The 18,469-nt window shown below is 45.5% G+C and overlaps 2 protein-coding genes across 4 annotated transcripts in view; one reads left to right on the top strand and one right to left on the bottom strand.

Annotated features, from left to right (window-relative positions):
• DZANK1 (double zinc ribbon and ankyrin repeat domains 1) overlaps window positions 1-3,979 on the bottom strand; it is a 29,481-nt gene extending 25,502 nt beyond the window's left edge. For both annotated transcript variants that reach the window (XM_082234444.1, XM_082234445.1), the window contains exons 1-3: window positions 3,894-3,979; window positions 2,852-2,975; window positions 1,441-1,594 (exon numbers count right to left, since the gene is read on the bottom strand). In XM_082234444.1, the coding sequence (XP_082090570.1) occupies window positions 1,441-1,594; window positions 2,852-2,960 (263 nt within the window). In that variant the 5' untranslated portion in view covers window positions 2,961-2,975; window positions 3,894-3,979. The remainder of the gene's footprint in view (window positions 1-1,440; window positions 1,595-2,851; window positions 2,976-3,893) is intronic.
• Window positions 3,980-4,357: 378 nt separating this feature from the next.
• On the top strand, window positions 4,358-17,567 carry POLR3F (RNA polymerase III subunit F). 2 transcript variants are annotated; one of them, XM_082234643.1, is made up of 9 exons: window positions 4,358-4,486; window positions 6,824-6,941; window positions 8,142-8,209; window positions 8,546-8,613; window positions 8,850-8,962; window positions 11,519-11,662; window positions 13,969-14,076; window positions 15,926-16,117; window positions 17,186-17,567. In XM_082234643.1, the coding sequence occupies exons 1-9, from the start codon at window positions 4,443-4,445 to the stop codon at window positions 17,261-17,263; spliced, it is 933 nt and encodes a 310-aa protein (XP_082090769.1). In that variant the 5' UTR covers window positions 4,358-4,442; the 3' UTR covers window positions 17,264-17,567. The 2 variants fall into 2 exon arrangements, with proteins under 2 accessions (XP_082090769.1, XP_082090768.1); XM_082234642.1 differs by lacking the exon at window positions 4,358-4,486 and having other exon boundaries at window positions 13,969-14,040.
• The last annotated feature ends 902 nt before the right edge of the window (window positions 17,568-18,469 follow it).

Genomic DNA, 18,469 nt, shown 5'->3' with positions numbered 1-18,469 from the left:
ACCAATACGTAACAGAAACAACAGTAGAAATTTCCACATGGAGATATATATTCTCGCATTGATGGAGGCTGGACTAGAGTCCAGGCATCCCCAACCTTCGGCCCTCCAGATGTTTTGGACTACAATTCCCATCATCCCTGACCACTGGGCCTGTTATCTAGGGATCATTGTTATCTAGGGATCACCTTCTTGGTGGCTGATTAGCTGTTTTCCCTGTGTAAAGGTCAGAGGGGGCAGGGTTTCTGTTGAGGCAGGGGATTAGCTGTGGGAGGAGCTTATCAGAGTTTGTAGGGCAGCAGTTGAAGAAGGAGCAAAAAGGGTTTTCTTGTGTGTGTGTGTTTCTTGGACTAGACGATTCTTGGGGTCGCTTCCAGCTGTACAATTCTACAGTTCTGTGATTCTATGCTTCAATCTCATGAAACTTTACCTCTTTTGATCTCTAGCATGGTCCTAACAGAAATCTATTTGCTGAAGCTGCTCTTTGCATTTGGCACGGTCACAAAGCCTCTGTATAATTCCACCTTGTGGATGGCACCCTCAAGTGCAACTCATGACCCCAACCTCTCACTAGTACTTTAGTCTCTTATTCTGGAGATGGGGAAACTTACAGACTTTCTCCAGTCACTATGGGGAGGAAGAGCCAGCCCAACTTCTCCTGATTCCCTGCTTGCCCAAATCTTGGGCGTGTATTGCTAGAGCAACCTCACGGGAGATAAACATTTAGAGTGACCTACAGTGACCAGTAAACCTTCAGCATCACAGTGTTGGACTAGGTCTGGGGAGACTTTGGGCCAGTCACTATCGCTCAGCCTAACCACAGGGCTGTTGTGAGGATAAAATAGAAGGCAGGAGAACCAGCTAATGGAGTGGAGACCTGGAGCAGCATGAGGCAGGAAACCTTCAGAGAGTTGTGCTTGGGGAAATAATTCCTTTGTCTAGAGAGGGAAGAGGTGTGAGTTGGAGGAATCGTGTCTTGGGCTCTTCTTAACCAAAGAGAAAACACTATTGTATATTGGGGAGGAGTGATACTTGGTATTTGCCTATCCAGACTTCAAGCAAGGGAGCCTTTGGGCCACAAAATTTCTAAAAGGGCAGGCAGTGTTACAGTGTCAGCGAAGAACTGCTTCAAAATGTACATACCAGCTTTTGAGAGGGGATTTGTGTTGAGACAGTGGAAAAGAAAAGTTAAACTTCCTTTACCCCTAGACTGTTCAGGCTTCCCCTTGGTTGCTATTTACATCTAAAAAAATGTATACTTCAGTGGTGTTAATGCAATTATAGTCATATCTAGTTTAGCTTTAGATGATAACACAGAGTACTATTTCACCTATATTTGTTATATATCAAAGATGATACAAAAAAAAAAAAATTGCCCATCAACACACACACATCGAAATCTGCCTTTGTTTAAAAGCTGGATTACATAGTGATAACACTTACTTTGTAACTGCCAGTGCCTTAATTGTTATTTTCCCATCTGGTAATGTAATTGGTCCATTATACTTAAAAGTATTATGATCTCTGTAATTAAGTTTCCTAAAGAGCTGTGGTTTACTTCCATCAATAGTATAATATATGGTGACATCAGGGGTATCTGAAAAATAAAAAAAGGATGTTATCGCTTCTCCACACAAACAATAATTTCTATATTAAAATATTCCTTAAAAAAAACACCCCACAAATTTAAATTACAAGAATAGACTTCCTGCGAGCAGATGTCTATCTCCCCCCTTAAAGATCATGAATACATTTTTCTCTGTACATAAAAATGCACACAGTATTCAGCCGCAATCTATACAGTGGTACCTCGGGTTAAGTACTTAATTCGTTCCGGAGGTTCGTTCTTAACCTGAAACTGTTCTTAACCTGAAGCACCAATTTAGCTAATGGGGCCTCCTGCTGCCGCTGCGCCGCAGGAACACGATTTCTGTTCTTATCCTGAGGCAAAGTTCTTAACCTGAAGCACTATTTCTGGGTTAGCGGAGTGTGTAACCTGAAGCGTATGTAACCTGAAGCGTATGAAACCTGAGGTACCACTGTACAGAATTTGTACAGCCTGGAAGCAAGCTTTCCCAAATATTAGTAACTGTGAGTTGAACCTACAAAGGCAGCCCCACATAGAGGGCGTTGCAGTAGTCCAAAGAGATAACCAGAGCATGCCTCACTCTGGTGAGACAGTCTGCAGGCAGATAGGGTCTCAGCCTGTGTACCAGATGGAGCTTGTAGACAGCTGCCCTAGACACAGAATTGACCTGCACCTCTATGGACAGCTGTGAGTCCAAAATGACTCCCAGGCTGCGCACCTGCTCCTTCAGGGCCACAGTTTCCCCATTCAGGACCTGGGAGTCCCCCACACCCACCTGCCCTGTCCCCCCAAAACAGTACCTCTAACCACCGTTTTTATGCTGTCCCAGATAAAAATGCCTGTAGTGGGTTGGACAAGAGCCAACAGGTGTGATTCTTACCTTTGTACATCAGGTCACATTCATTCATTTATTCATTCATTCACACATTCACACTCCTATGCACACCTCTCTCGATCCAGGACAAACAAGAGGCATTATCACAGTTCAAGAACATGCAACCCTCTCGCCCAGAAGGGTTTGGGGCAGAGCTGGAATGAAGTGTGATCTAGGGAGAAGTGTGGTGTTGGTAGTACCCTAAAGTCCATTTAGAGAGGCCTGGAGGGCTGTGATTCATTTCTGGCCCAGAGGTTCGCCACCTCTGTTTTAAAGTGTCTTCCTTTTTACAAGATGAAATCACTTATGAAGTGAAACGGAAAGACCAGCAGTATGTGTGTTGCCCATATAAAATGAAACATATAGCATGCATTCTGAGCTGTTGCAAATACCTGATTTGATCTCTATAAGTGTATTTGTATCTATTTCATGTTTAGCTTTGCCTGGTGTTGGCAATCGTAGTGGTATAATTTGAGGCACTAAGATGGATCCAGCAGTCATTTTTTCCCTCAAGGTCTATTGGAACAAAGCAAAATATTATTATTTTGAACACAACAATGCAGTAAGTAATACATATGTACATCCACTCCAAGACTGAGACTGCAATCCTATTCATACTTACCCGACAGTAAGCCCACTGTAGCCAGTGGGATTTACAGTAATTCTATCTAAATAGAAATGGTTATGATCTCAACTGTGCATGCTATGAATTGCAGGAGGATTGCTGTAAACTTCTCCTCTTGGGATCCTTTAAAGGCTGTTTGCATGCCAGTATCTTCCAGGGAAGCTCAGTGGCACTGTCTGAGGCGCACTTGCTGAGTCAATGAGATAGGTCACCTGGATCTAGGCTCTACAACAGGTGATAGGAACTTTTTGGCCCTCCAGATGCTAATGAAGTACAATTCCCATCACCCCCAGCGAGCATGCTCAATGGCCAGGGTTCAGGGAAGTTTTTAATATGTAACGCTGTACTGTTTTTAACACTGATTGGGAGCCGCCCAGAGTGGCTGGGGAAACTCAGCCAGATGGGCGGGGTATAAATAATAAATAATAATAATAATAATAATAATAATAATAATTATTCTCCACACCTGCTCTAGGAATCCCTCATTCAGTGGGCTCACTTGGCCCCCTTAAGTTTTAGTCCTCAAAAATATCGCTGGAACCATTTTATGCTGTCTGAGCCTCAGAATTTGATCGTGATTATCCTGTTTTCAGTAAGCTTTAAAAAAAACAACCACCACAAACCAATTTCATCCTTGTTTTCCCTGGAGGAAACTGGGAGATAGAAAACCAAGCGTCCCCCTTCGTCCTGTATCTATTACGGTCCTCGTCACCGGGAAGAACCACCAGGTGCAACGGAAGAGCCCCGGAGCCACCGCCTTTCCCGCCGGCGAACGAGGCAGCCCCAGCCGCCCCTCAGGCGACACTCACCGGCGGCCTCGCTCCGGGCCCAAGCCTCGTCCGTCGCCACGGCAACCGCGGCCTCTCTTTCCCGCCAGCCCCGCCCTCGACGGGCGCCTTCTGTTGACGTCACCGACCCCGTCGCCCCGGCAACCGCGGCCTCCTTTTCCCGCCAGCCCCGCCCTCGACGGGCGCCTTCTGTTGACGTCACCGACCCCGTCGCCCCGGCAACCGCAGCCGCTCTTTCACGCCAGCCCCGCCCCCGACGGGCGCCCTCTGTTGACGTCACCGACCCCGTCGCCCCGGCAACCGCAGCCGCTCTTTCACGCCAGCCCCGCCTTCCCGACGGGCGCCCTCTGTTGACGTCACCGGCCCCGTCGCCCCGGCAACCGCAGCCGCTCTTTCACGCCAGCCCCGCCCCCCGACGGGCGCCCTCTGTTGACGTCACCGACCCCGTCGCCCCGGCAACCGCAGCCGCTCTTTCACGCCAGCCCCGCCTTCCCGACGGGCGCCTTCTGTTAACGTCACCGCCCCCCCGTGCGACTCCCCTGGTCTCGCTTTGCGACGGAGGCTTCCGCCATGGCGGAAGCGAAGGCCCCGGAGCCGCTGGAGATAGAGAGCAGGTAAAAGCCGAGCCCGAGTCAAAACCGACGCCTGCACCCAGGGGACCCGGGTGCCGCAGGGCTCTGTCCTCAGGAATGGAGGGGAGGCGCGTCCCCTCTGCTGGGTTGGAAGTGGGGAAGGGGTGGCAAACAGCGCAGGAGACGCGATTCCCTGAAAGGGATTACGGCGCAAGGGGGGGGGGAAGGATCTCAGGAGGGTCAAAGGTTAAGCTCCTTCACTCAGGCAGGAGGTAGGGAGGGGGACACCTGGCTTACTAGCACTAGTACAGTGGTACCTCGGGTTACATACGCTTCAGGTTATATATGCTTCAGGTTACAGACTCCACTAACCCAGAAATAGTACCTCAGGTTAAGAACTTTGCTTCAGGATGAGAACAGAAATCGTGCTCTGGCGGCGCGGCAGCAGCAGGAGGCCCCATTAGCTAAAGTGGTGCTTCAGGTTAAGAGCAGTTTCAGGTTAAGAACAGACCTCCGGAACGAATTAAGTACTTAACCCGAGGTACCACTGTACATGTGAAAGGGACCGAGGGGGTCTTGGTGGACCACAAACTGAGAAGGAGTTCGCAGGGTGATGCGGCAGCAAAAAGAAGAAGAGCTGATGCTATTCTAGGCTGCATCCACAGAAATATACAGTCATACCTCATGTTACGTTTGCTTCATGTTACCTTTTTCCAGGTTGTGTCCCGTGGCGACCCGGAAGTATCAGAAAGGGTTACTTCCAGGTTTCGTCGCTCACGCATGCGCAGTAGCACTAAATCACCCTTCACGCATGCGCACAAGTGCCAAGTCGCACCACGCACCCGCGCAGATATGGCGCTTCAGGTTGTGGGCTTTTCACGTTGCAAATGGGCCTCCAGAATGGATCCTGTTCGCAACCAGAGGTTGTGTCCACATCAAGGGCCACGACTGGACCTAATGGTCAGGGGTACCTTTACCTTTATATCCTGCCTTAGTTAGACCACACTTGGGAGTTCAGTGTCCAATTCTAGGCACCACAATTTAAGAAGTATGTTGACAAGCTGGAACGTAGGTAGAGGGCGGCAACCAAGATGATCAAGGGTTTGGAGAGCAAGCCTTAGGAGGAAAGGTTGAAGGAGCTGGGTATGTTTAGCCTGGAAAAGAGGAGACTGAGAGGAGATATGATAGCCACCTACAAATATCTAAATGGCCATCTCATGGAAGACAGAGAAAGCTTGTTTTCTCCTGCTGTGGAGAGTAGGACTTGAACCAATGGCTTCAGGTTACAAGAAAGGAGATTCCAACTAAACATCAGGAAGAACTTTCTGACAGTAAGAGCTGTCTGACAGTGGAAAGGTCTTCTTTGGGAGGTGGTGGACTCTCCTTGCTTGTAGGTTTTTAAGCAGAGGTTGGATGATATATAGTTGAGATTCCTGCATTGCAGTGAGTTGGACTAGATGACTCCTAGGGTCCCTTCCAGCTCTGCTCTGATTCTGGCATTAAAGTCCCCCATTATAAGGATCTCTGACTTTGGAAATTCAGCCACAGATAATAAATTAAAGCACAGTAGCAGGCAACGTCTCACATTGTCAGATGGCAGATGATGTCCTTTTCAATACCCCTCCTGTCTCTTCCTCAGGGGAAACCGAAACAAACCAGACTTTTCTACCATGGTCTCACACCAGGTGAGAGTCACTGTGCCTGACCTACAATGCCATATCCTGACAAACACTGCAGGACTACCCTACCCCTGTAGCAACCCAAAACAGTCATCCCCATTGCCCACAACAGAGCTTGTTCTTACAGCAAGGCAAGCTCTGGACCACACTCCAGTGGCATTCGACCAGTAGTCAAATAGCATCCCACACTGCAGTCGCCACTCTTACCTGCAGGCAGATATCTCACTGGACAAACAGAATAATGCAGGCAAAAACCATACAGTCTTGCTGGGTAGAAGAATACACCAGGCTGGTACCAAACCAGCCTCCTCTCCTAGTCTTTTGTCGGTCAGTCCTTAAGGAGCAGTGTGGCAGACACTTTTCTTGTAGCAAGGTAGGCTGTGGACCAGGCCATAATCACTCAGCCAGAAATTTGACTTAGTTTGATTCTCCAGGGAGCTTTTAGCCTTTTACTCCCTGGCGCAGAATAAATGGCTTGCGTGTTCTTGATTATTTTTCTTATTGTTGTAGGTGTTTGTTTTTACATATTTTTTCTGCTGCTGTTTTCTCCGTGATAGTTCTTGTTTTTTTTATTGCAATTTATATTTTATTAGTTACTTGGGACTTAAGAAAAGAGTGGATATAGAGGCTTTATGTTATGTTAGTTGTGGATTTGTTCCATAATTAGTGGTACTTTACTTGCTATTTCTACTTTTGCCAGGATCATTGAGCTGTGCCATCAGTTTCCCCAGGGTATCACAGACCAGGTGATTCAGAATGACATGCCTCACATGGAGGCTCAGCAACGGGCAGTGGCCATTAACAGGCTGCTCTCAATGGTAAGACCATCCCTCGTTCTGTTCTTGGTTGTCTCAAAAGACAACAGAGTGCACCTAGTTCTTTGACAGTATTTAAACTGGATTATATATCGGGATAATGCACGTTAAGCGGTTAATGTGCGTAACAACAAGCTATTGTGCATATTCATGAAAACTCATGGAATTGCGTGTAAGGGGGGAGCATGCTTCTGGGAGACTTTACATACTTATTAGAGAATGTGCATATTACTCAGAGAATGTATAGAATGCATCCAGGATATGGACCTTATTCAAAGCCTATTGGAGAATGTTTGTATCTTGGCTACATTCTCTGGGCAATATGTGTAACATGCTGCTTTACTCTTGCTACTGCTGGCAGAAACACCACCACATTTGTGTTCTGCCCACTGAGCCCTCTGCATGTGAAGCAGGGGCCTCTGGTGGCAAATGGGTGCCTTGATCACATCCCAGCCCCGTCTATCAAGCAACATCACAGGTTTAAGTCTTCTCTTGAAGGCCGCTAATCTAGCGCATCTCATAATCTTCATCCATTTGTCTAGCTTTGCTGCTTAGAACCATTTCACATACAGTGGTACCTTGGGTTACACACGCTTCAGGTTACAGACGCTTCAGGTTACAGACTCTGCTAACCCAGAAATAGTACCTCGGGTTAAGAACTTTGCTTCAGGATGAGAACAGAAATTGTGCGGCGGCAGCAGCGGGAGGCCCCATTAGCTAAAGTGGTACCTCAGGTTAAGAACAGTTTCAGGTTAAGAAAGGACCTCCAGAATGAATTAAGTTCTTAGCCCGAGGTACCACTGTATTGTACAACAGCAAATCAAGGTTTACTATAGAACATAGGCTCAACAGAGAACTGCAGCCAGATTTCCCTGACAAATATATCTGTTGGCCACACGTGCCCATAAACTTGTGCCATGCATATCCATAAACATGTGCACACATTACAATTTGTAGAGTATGCCTAAAAATGTAATCCATTTAGGTGTCCTTCAGAGTCACGAAAATGAAATGTATAACATCTTAAGGGGAAAATATTTTTTTCTGATCCATTAAGAATGAATATTAATTATATAAGGGGATATGCAGTATTAAATTAATACAGTCTAAGTTTAGTACTGAGTATCTTTCATATTGCATCCTAATGTCAAATCATTATTTTAGAAATCTGTCAAAATATTACAATAATGTGTATTCTCTTAGGGACAGCTGGATCTGTTGAGGAGCAGCACTGGCCTCCTCTACAGGATCAAGGAATCTCAGAATGCTGGGTAAGCTGTGCTCTCAAAGCATCAACACTTTTTCTGCTTCTGGCACTGATGGACATGATTGTAATTACCATGATACTGTAGCTTGGAAAATCACCTTAGGTGAAGGAACCTTTCTAAATAACCAGTAGAAAGCTCTCTCATCCGAGGTCAAATTCTAGTTTCTTTTTGACATCTCAAAATATGTATAGTATTTATTTATTTCATAAAATGTATATGCCTCTTGATTGTCGGGGACGACGACCTCAAAGTTGTTTAGTATTTAATTTCACATCGATCAAATCCACTCAGGTTTTCAAAAACTAAACACTATTCACTTCTTATTTTGTCTTTCTGCAGTAAAATGAAGGGATCTGACAATCAGGAGAAGCTGGTGTATCAGATTATAGAGGATGCAGGAAACAAAGGTAATGTGCTTGTCTGTCGCTTTGTGTTTTCCTCTTTATGGTCTTCTTCACTGTAGCTTTTTAATTCCTGAATGCAGTGGAGTTAGAAAGGTTTTTATTTTACTTGGGGAAATGGCATTCAATGCAGGAAAAGGATGTGGGGACGGTATTATGAGAACCTGGATACATGTAATATGTAAAAATATGATTCATGCTCAAGATGAATTAATTTTCCTTTTTGTAAACATCCAAAACAGGTATTTGGAGCAGGGATATTAGATACAAAAGCAATCTTCCGTTAACTGAGATCAACAAGATCCTGAAGAACTTGGAAAGCAAGAAACTCATTAAAGCTGTGAAGTCTGTAGCGGTGAGTAGCTCATACTTTTGAACTAGCTAAACAGTCTGTACTGCCTGACCGTTGTGTGGGGGTAAAGCATTTCTATCGTGTCACAGAAGAAATAGCTCTTAAGAGTCGTCGTCTAATTGTGGTTTCACCTGTTAAATCATGGGTAGGCAACCTTAGGCCCGGGGGCCGGATCCGGTCCAATCGCCTTCTCAATCTGGCCTGCAGACAGTCAGGGAATCAGGTTGTTTTTCCATGAGTAGAATGTGCCCTTTTATTTAAAATGCATGTCTGGGTTATTTGTGGGGCCTGCCTGGTGTTTTTACATGAGTAGAATGTGTCCTTTTATTTAAAATGCACCCCTGGGTTATTTGTGGGGCATAGGAATGCGTTCATTTCCCTCCCTTCAAAATATAGTCCGGCCCCCCACAAGGTCTGAGGGACAGTGAACCAGCCCCCTGCTGAAAAAGTTTGCCGACCCCTGTGTTAAATGGTAGAAATAATGGGTTAGTCTCTAATGAGCGCCCTTTACCAGGAGCTGCAGCCATTCCTGGTTAGATTAGATTAGATTAGATTCTTTATTGTCATTACACAAGTGCAACATTGCACAAAGTGCAACGAAATTGGATGCCATCCCTTAAAACAACAAAAGCAAGACAACAACAACAACCAAACAAACCACATTCCAGCCACACCCACACCACACCCATCAAACTCCCAGGTCACACTAACGAGTTACAGCATTCAAAAGGGCCACAGCTCTTGGATAGAAACTGTTTTTCAGTCTATTTGTCTTTGACTTGATGTTCCTATATCTTCTGCCAGAAGGCAGTAGTGCAAACAGACAGTGTCCCGGGTGAGATGAATCCTGCAGGATGTTATTTGCTTTCCTAAGACAACGGGAACCGTACAGTTCTTCCAAAGATGGGAGAGGATGACCAATAATCCTTTGGGCTGTGGTTATGACCTTCTGGAGCACCTTCCTCTCCCTAGCTGTACAACTGGAGAACCAAGCACAAATACAGTATGTAAGAATGCTCTCTATGGAGCCTCGGTAGAAGGACACCAGCAGTCTCTCACTCAGATTGTTCTTCTTTAAAAGTCTGAGGAAATAAATTCTCTGCTGGGCCTTCTTCACCAGAGCAGTGGTATGTGCACTCCAAGTCAAACCCTGATCGATAGCTACTCCCAAAAACCTGAATTCCGCCACCCTCTCCACCCGTTCCCCGTTGATATACAAGGGCTGAATGTCCTGGTTCCTGGAGGTGGTGGCCGTGGTTGGACAGCCATCTGTCCTGGATGCTTTAGTTGAGATTCCTGCATAGCAGGGGGTTGGACTAGATGACCCCAGGGGTCCCTCCCAAATCTAAAAGTTCTGTGATATTGTGCACACGGGTCCTGCTTGCTGGTTTCCCACAGGCCTCTGGTTGGCCCCTCTGAGAACAGGATACTGGTCTCGATGGGCCACTGGCCTTATCTAGCAGGCTGTTCTTATGCTCTTAAAGAAATGAGCAGTGCTGCTGCTGCCCAAACCTCTGCCACGGACACTGCCAGAGCCACCCATAGTCCCACACCATGGTTGTGCCTTAGTCTCACGAGACTCAGGAATCAAGACGATACTGACTTTAAAAAAGAATGGGGAAAATTTAAAATTTACTTAGGAGACCATTGTAAACAAATAAAAATGTTAGCTGGACTGTAAAAATAACTTGTAAAGAAATAAAAAATAAGGATAATTTAGAGAAATGAAAACTTTAGAGACTTTAGAAATGAAACTTTAGAAATGAAAATTTAGAGAAGGTATGGGGAAACCCAGCCAAATGGGTGGGGTATAAATAATAAAATTATTGTTGCTGTTGTTGTTGTTGTTGTTGTTGTTGTCATACCTTGGGTTTCAGACGCTTCAGGTTGCGCACTGCGCCAAACCCGGAATGGGTTTCTTCTGGGTTTCGGCGCATGCGCAGAAGCGCTAAATGCGCTTTGCGCGTGTGCAGACGCGCCGAATCGCAACCTGCGCGTGTGCAGACATGGCACTGTGGGTTGCAAACGTGCTTCCCGCACGGATCATGTTCGCAACCCGAGCATCCACTGTACAGTATGTAGTTTTAGAAAAATTATTTTAAGGACCCAGGCAGGGGATGGGGGAGGTCGCAAGATTCAGAGAATCTCATATATGTCTATGGTAAAAGTTTTTCTTCTTCATTATTTTGAATTTGTTTTTGTAAAAGCCAATGAAAAATATTTTAAAAAACCAAAAACAAAATAAGCACACACAATGTATAGCAGGTAGAGATGAATATACAATTGTGCTTAAGCAATTCACTTTGGCAGAGTCAGAGAGATGCATGCACTAAACTGCTTGTGGCATTTTCCAGAATACACACTTTTTCATAGAATTGTAGAGTTGGAACGGACCCCAAGTCCAACCCCTGAACCCCCTGCAACGCAGGAACATGCAGCTGTGAACTTGCAGCACTGGCATTCTCAGTCTCATGCTCTAACCAACCCAGCAATCCAGGCTTAATTTTTCTCTTAATGAAAGAGAACATGTGAACAAAACCTGTACCATTAATTCACTAGGCTTCCAAGAAGAAAGTGTATATGTTATACAACCTTCAACCAGATCGCTCTGTGACAGGAGGAGCTTGGTATAGCGACCAAGACTTTGAATCTGAATTTGTAGAGGTGCTTAACCAACAGTGTTTTAAGTTCTTACAGACCAAGGTGAGTGTCCCTGTTTTGTGCATGATTCTTTGTGACATGTCAGACTGCAATCCCAATAATGTGCCAAAGAGATCTTTGCTTTGTGGTTTTCACTGATAGCATATCTTGGCTGGCCAGCTTGAAGCAGGAAGGAGCAGCTGCTAAGGAACAGTCTGCAGGAATAAACTTATAAAGTCCTTTAACTGTCTCCAGTTTTCCTTATTCTTAAAAAGGCAATCCCAAATTCTGTAGAAGAAATATATTGTTATATTATTTGTCACCAGTGCTGGTCGCGTTTTTGGGAGTGCTGTTGGTGATGAGCCCTGGTATTGTTAGTTTGAAGGGTTCCATCACACTCCAGTGTTACCCAGAAACAGAATATAGGATGGGGCTCTGCAAATATCTCAGACACTAAATGCCTTCCATATGATTGCAAGGAACAAAGTAAACTCAGTGATTTTTTTTTAAAAAAACCTGGCGGTTTAAGGGTGTCTCATGTTAGTTCAAGCACCACAAAGCTGGCTGGTTTTAGTTAATTAATTTAGTTGTATAATTATCTTATGTATATTTGTTCTTTAAATATTTTTGTGGTTTGTGTGTGTGCGTGTTTTTCTACATTTTTGTTATGTACAGTGGTACCTCGGCTTAAGAACTTAATTCATTCCAGAGGTCTGTTTTTAACCTGAAACGGTTCTTAACCTGAAGCGTGCTTTTGCTAATGGGGCCTCCTGCTGCCACTGTGCCACTGGCATGCAATTTCTGTTCTTATCCTGGGGCAAAGTTCTTAACCTGGAGCAACCACTTCCTGGTTAGTGGAATTTGTAACCCAAAGCGTCTGTAACCTGAAGTGTCTGTAATCTTCCTAAATTACCGTATTTTTTGCTCTATAGGACGCACTTTTCCCCCTTCAAAAATGAAGGGGAAATGTGTGTGCATCCTATGGAGCGAAGAAGCCATAGTCCCGTGACCCTCTCCCGGCTGGAGCCTCTTTATGGCAGGAGCCTCTCTGCTGCGCGCCACCTCTCCAGCCGGGAGAGCGAGCGCGGGGCTAAAGAGGCTCCTGCCGTAGTCGCGCGTCACCTCTCCAGCTGGGAGAGGTTTGCGGGGGGCTGCTTTAGCCGCACGCGCGCTCTCCCAGCTGGAGAGGTGACGCGCGACTATGGCAGAAGTCTCTTTAGCCGCACACCACCTCTCCAGCCGGGAGAGCGCGCGCGCGGCTAAAGCAGCCCCCCGCGACCCTCTCCCAGCTGGAGAGGTGACGCGCGACTACGGCAGGAGCCTCTATAGCTGCGTGTCACCTCTCCAGCCTGGAGAGCGCGCGGGGGGCTGTGGCAGGAGCCTCTCCGCTGCGCTCCTTTCCCCGCTCCCCAACCTGCTCTTTGGGGCCGGTGGTGGGCTTCCCCCTGCCAGCCCCAAAGAGCAGGTCGAAAGGAACCTGAATCCTGGAGAGCGTGAGGGGTCGGTGGGCACCGACCCCCCCTCTCGCTCTCCAGGCTTCCAAGGTAGCCGCCTGAAGGCGACTGAACGCACCTTAAACGGCACCTTGTTTTAGAGGGGGGAAACAAGAGGGGGAAAATTCTCCCCCTCTCTCTGCAGTGCCTCCTGCCGCTTCGCTGAAGGGGTGCTGGGCAGAGAGGGGGAGAATTTTTTTTTCTTGTTTCCCCCCCTCTAAAACAAGGTGCGTCCTATAGTCCGGTGCGTCCTATAGAGCGAAAAATACGGCAATAAACCAAAAACAGTGCCTTAACATGCATGCCCCACAATCGGCAACAATGCACAATTGTGATGCAAGTTGTGCTTCCTAACACATTCCATCCGCTTGCAGGTTCCCGTGGCCTTTCAGACCCAGATGCAGCGGGGGGTGGGGTGGGGTGGGGGTGGGGGTGGCTCCTGCCCTCCAGATTGCCTGCTCGCTTTCTCTCCTTCTGAAGGGAATGCAACTAGCTCCGTAGTCAAACCACTACGCTACACTTTCCCCTCCATTGGGGACAGGAGCACTGTGGTGCTAACAGTGCAGTGCTGTCAGGCAGTGTTGCCAAGTGGTTTGACTGCTGGACTGGCTAAAGACATGCCGTATGGTTCACAGGGATGCATTGCTATATTTCCCACGTAATTAACCTCACTGTGTCCCAGAATGTGAGATTAAATACTGGAAGAGAACCACCCCTATGCAAGTGAACCTGATGCATGTGCTTTACCGCATGTGCTTTGCCACTGATCCCCACGTCCAATAATCTCTCTAAAATTATGTTAAACTAGGAACGTATCCTCCTTTACCGATGAAGACTGGCTCTGCCACACACCGTGCTTCTCTCTGTATTTTGTAGGCCGAAGCAGCTCGAGAAAGCAAGCAGAGCCCCATGATCCAGAGAAACAGCTCGTTTGCATCCTCTCACGAGGTGTGGAAATACATCAGTGAGTTAGGTGTCAGTAAGGTGAAGCCGTCATTCTATTTCTTTCCTTGCATTTTCTGCACAATGATCAATACTGCATTGTAGCTATGGATACAGTGGTGCCTCGCAAGACGAAAAGAATCCGTTCTGTGATTCTCTTCGTCTAGCGGTTTTTTCGTCTTGCGAAGCAAGCCCATTGACGGATTAGCGCTTTTAGCGGCTTTTAGCGGCTTATCTGCTGATCGGATCAGCTGATAAGAGGCTTAGCGGCTTAGAAAAAGGGGGGGGAGGGGAAAAAAACCCAGCAGGAACTCGCAAGACATTGTCGTCTTGCGAAGCAAGCCCATAGGAAATTCGTTTTGCAAAGCACCTCCAAAACGGAAAACTCTTTCGTCTAGCGAGTTTTCCGTCTTGCGAGGCATTCGTCTTGCGGGGCACCACTGTAATTGGATTTTTTATTTTTTTAGCTTCAACTTAACTTCAGCTACATATTTCTCTGATGAGCCTATATTTTAGAAATATCCTCCCCAGGGAAATACTTACTTCTTTGTTGGTGTATAGGAGAGCATGACAGTGGTACCTCGCAAGACGAATGCCTCACAAGACGAAAAACACGCAAGACGAAAGAGTTTTCCATTTTTTTAGTCGTTCCGCAAGATGAATTTCCCTATGGGCTTGCTTCGCAAGACGAAACATCTTGCGAGTTCTTGCGAGTTTGTTTCCTTTTTCTTAAAGCCACTAAGCCGTTAATAGCCGCTAAGCCGTTAATAGCCGCTAAGCCGTTAATAGCCGTGCTTCGCAAGACGAAAAAACCGCAAGACGAAGAGACTCGCGGAACGGATTAATTTTGTCTTGCAAGGCACCACTGTAAAAGCTTTTTATCGTTATTACAGTCTGCATTTGCGTAATCTTATTTTATCGGGTTTTCATTTCCCCCCTAAAAATTTCATCTCCTATGGTTATTTGCTAAAGTTCTTAAAAACAATGCTCAGTTAAAAAAAAAGGACAAATATTTGGGCGTGGGCTTGGAAAGTGATAAAATAAACCTTATGGCTTCACAGTTGGGGGGAACTATGGGAGCAGTCAGTAAAACTTTTTTTTTACTGCTTGTTTTCCTTTGTCTGTGAAATCAGAGTGTTTCAGGTAAAGGCATTCAGCTGATTGTTGGCGCTGGCCTTGCAAGCACTGCCATGATCCCTGTGTCTCCACTCCCAGTGGGTTGATCAGTGAGCCCCAGTTTTGAAAGGAATAATCAGGAGCTTTCATTGCTCCTGTGGAACCGCATCCTTACCTGCTCCACACCTGATGTCACATATCATGTCAGGTATAGGGCAGGTGGCCATGGCTTGGTAAAAAGGGCCTTGCAGGTCAAATGGAGACCTGTGCTGGTCCTAATTAGGCCTGTGGGTGGTCTAGGTCCAGCCGAAGATTCTGTTGTTGCACTACCAGCTCCTCATTCCCTCTTCGGCTCCCAAGAAGGTGTAGTTAAGCAGTATATAAATTGTTTTTAACAATAATAGATGAGGTTTTTTCCGTACTGCCTTAAGTTCCTGCTTAATAAACCTTTGATTTTCTTACTGTTATTTCCTAGCACCTCTAATTTCTGCAGCATTAATTTCAAATTTTGTGCAGTGTTAGTCGCAGTCTAGAAGTAATAATAATAATAATAATAATAATAATTTATTTATACCCCGCCTCCCCCGGCCAGGGCCGGGCTCAGGGCGGCTAACACCAAATATAAATGACAATAAAACGTAATAGAAAAAAGTTAATTAATTAAAATACGGCTTGAAATAAAGCTTAAAATATCGATAATTAAGATATCGATACATATCTTCTTTGTTTGAAAAAGCTTCTTCTGTTGTTTCATTTTTACAAATCTTTTTTTAAGGTGGAATTGTCAATGGAAGATATTGAAACCATTCTCAACACATTAATCTATGATGGAAAGGTAGAAATGACCATTGTTGCTGCAAAAGAAGCAGCTGCCGGCAGCGTGGACGGGCACATGAAACTGTACAGAGCCGTCAACCCCATCATCCAGCCTACAGGCTTAGTTCGGACGCCTTGTGGACTCTGTCCGGTGAGTTACTTCTCAGGAATAACATGAAGATATTTAGCTAATCTGACATATTTAAGCTTATTTCTCATTTAGACAGCCATTCAGGCAGGACTGCAGAGAACGTACATAACAAATCCAATAAGCTGTAAAATGTTTAAGCAAGAATAGAACAGGTCAGTGACCCACGTGATCCAGCATTCGGTTCTCACAGGGGCCAACCAGAGGCCTGTGGGGAAATTGCAAGCAGGGTGTGAACACAAGCACAACACACTCATCTTGTGACTTCCAGCATTTGCTCTTGTGTTATTAGCTTCTATTTTGATATAACTATTTTGGGGTGGGGGAAACCAACAACAGCTGTGTTTACAAAAAAATCAGAAACGTAGTAAGGGCAAAAGGGTAAAGGACCCCTGGATGGTTAAGTCCAGTCATAGGCGACTATGGGGTTGTGGCGCTCATCTCGCTTTCTGGGTCATGTGACTAAACCGCTTCTGGTGCAACAGGACACTGACGAACGCCATAGTGCACAGAAACGGCATTTACCTTCCCGCCACAGTGGTACCTTATATAATAATAATAATAATAATAATAATAATAATAATAATAATAATAATAATTTATTATTTATACCCCGCCCATCTGGCTGGGCCTCCCCAGCCACTCTGGGCGGCTTCCATAGAAACCAAAAATACAGTAAAATATCACACGTTAAAAACTTCCCTGAACAGGGCTGCCTTAAGATGTCTCCTGAATGTCAGGTAGTTGTTTATCGCTTTGACATCTGCTGGAAGGGCATTCCACAGGGCGGGCGCCACTACCGAGAAGGCCCTCTGATTCCCTGTAGCTTTGCTTCTCACAATGAGGGAACCGCCAGAAGGCCCTCGGCGCTGGACCTCAGCGTCCGGGCAGAATGATGGGGGTGGAGACGTTCCTTCATCCATATGATTCCCCCCCATGCCCCAAGGATATGATTGAGAAACTAACATGCAGTCCTTGGGGCCGAATGGGGGTGTACTGTATGCACATATAACTGAATTGATCTAGCAAATGGCATAAACTAATTGTATGTATGTTTAATTCTCTTCCTAGGTTTTTGATGACTGCCATGAAGGTGGTGAGATATCTCCATCAAATTGTATTTATATGGTAGAGTGGTTAGAATTTTAGCAGTAAGTGGAGAGAGCTTATTGCAACCTAGGTTGATCAACCTTCTAATTATGGACGCTGCTTTTCTTGAAGAAGAATGCAAAAATCCTTGACGGTGTCTTTGTCGTGGCAAAGACTCTGATCTCTCTTCAGGCACTGACTGGACACATGGAAAGAAAGGGGCCAAGACTCCGAAATTGCTTCTTGTATAAACTGTATGCAGGCACAGAGTTCTGCATATTTTTTAGAGATGCAAGTTATATTTTGACCTTTTGGGAGATTTGTTGATACCTGTGCTAAATAAAATAAATAATTTAAATTGCCATTGAGTCCCACAGTGTGCCTTTTGGATCATAATGTGGTAGAGAGCAGCTGAACAAGAAGCAGCCCTGTTTTGTGGTACTGGGTGGGCACAATCCACCCAAATGTTCTCTTGTTGAAGCCTTATCCATGTAACTGGGAGGTGCATAGGAACACAAGCGGGCTGAAGCGGAGATATTCTTGTAAGTTCTACATCTTTTGTTCTGGCAAATCTTTTCCAGGTGCTTGTCTTAAATTGTAAAATCCAATTCAGCGAAAACAATGGATTGTAAGTTGAGTGTGAGTGATGTCCAAGTGGATTCTACTGGTTGGAAGGCAGGAAATTAGATCAGCAATTTTCTTTGCTTGTAGCTTCTCTCTGTTGACGGACTTTGAGCTTCATTTCCTGTCTTGCTTGGAGCATTGCCCACTTCTCTGTGTTATGTTCTCTTACTTTTAGCTCTGCTGCCGCCTTTTCCTCCCCAACCCCCCACCCCCGGCTTCAGCAAGGAAAATGAAGGTCTCTTTGCCTTCCCAGCACATTCATGTGGTTATAAACTTGCACACACCCTCCACAGGCCTGGCCAAATTACTGTCAAGTATTCAAACTTTAGTGTACAGGATGTTTCATAACTTGTTTTGCCTTGGGGTATTTATATGATCAACTTACATTTTTATATCGGTTTACAGCCATGACTTCTTCCTCAATATACTGGGTTTTGTAGTTTCCGGAGGGCAATAATCTGTTGATGATCCCTTGTCCTCTTTCCTCATATACAGAGAAATATTCATTTATTTCATGAAATTTATATTCCGCTTGATTGTAAAACCCTCAAAATGTTTTACAAAGAGAAGAAAAAATCAGTAAAAACTTTTAAAACTATCTGAAACAATTGATAAAATGTTGTTAAAAAAAGAGAAACATTG

Source organism: Podarcis vaucheri (assembly GCF_965113315.1).
Source record: "Podarcis vaucheri genome assembly, chromosome: 8".
Taxonomy (NCBI): domain Eukaryota; kingdom Metazoa; phylum Chordata; class Lepidosauria; order Squamata; family Lacertidae; genus Podarcis; species Podarcis vaucheri.
The sequence above is the reverse complement of the archived record's forward strand: the minus strand, read 5'-3'. Positions and strand labels throughout refer to the sequence as shown.

Excerpts from the sequence above, each read along its gene's own strand:
- POLR3F (XM_082234643.1), top strand. The coding sequence starts at position 4,443 with ATGGCGGAAGCGAAGGCCCCGGAGCCGCTGGAGATAGAGAGCAG. Across the intron at positions 14,077-15,925 it reads GTGAGTTAGGTGTCAGTAAG|GTGGAATTGTCAATGGAAGA; the intron begins GTGAAGCCGTCA and ends TCTTTTTTTAAG. Across the intron at positions 16,118-17,185 it reads CGCCTTGTGGACTCTGTCCG|GTTTTTGATGACTGCCATGA; the intron begins GTGAGTTACTTC and ends TTCTCTTCCTAG.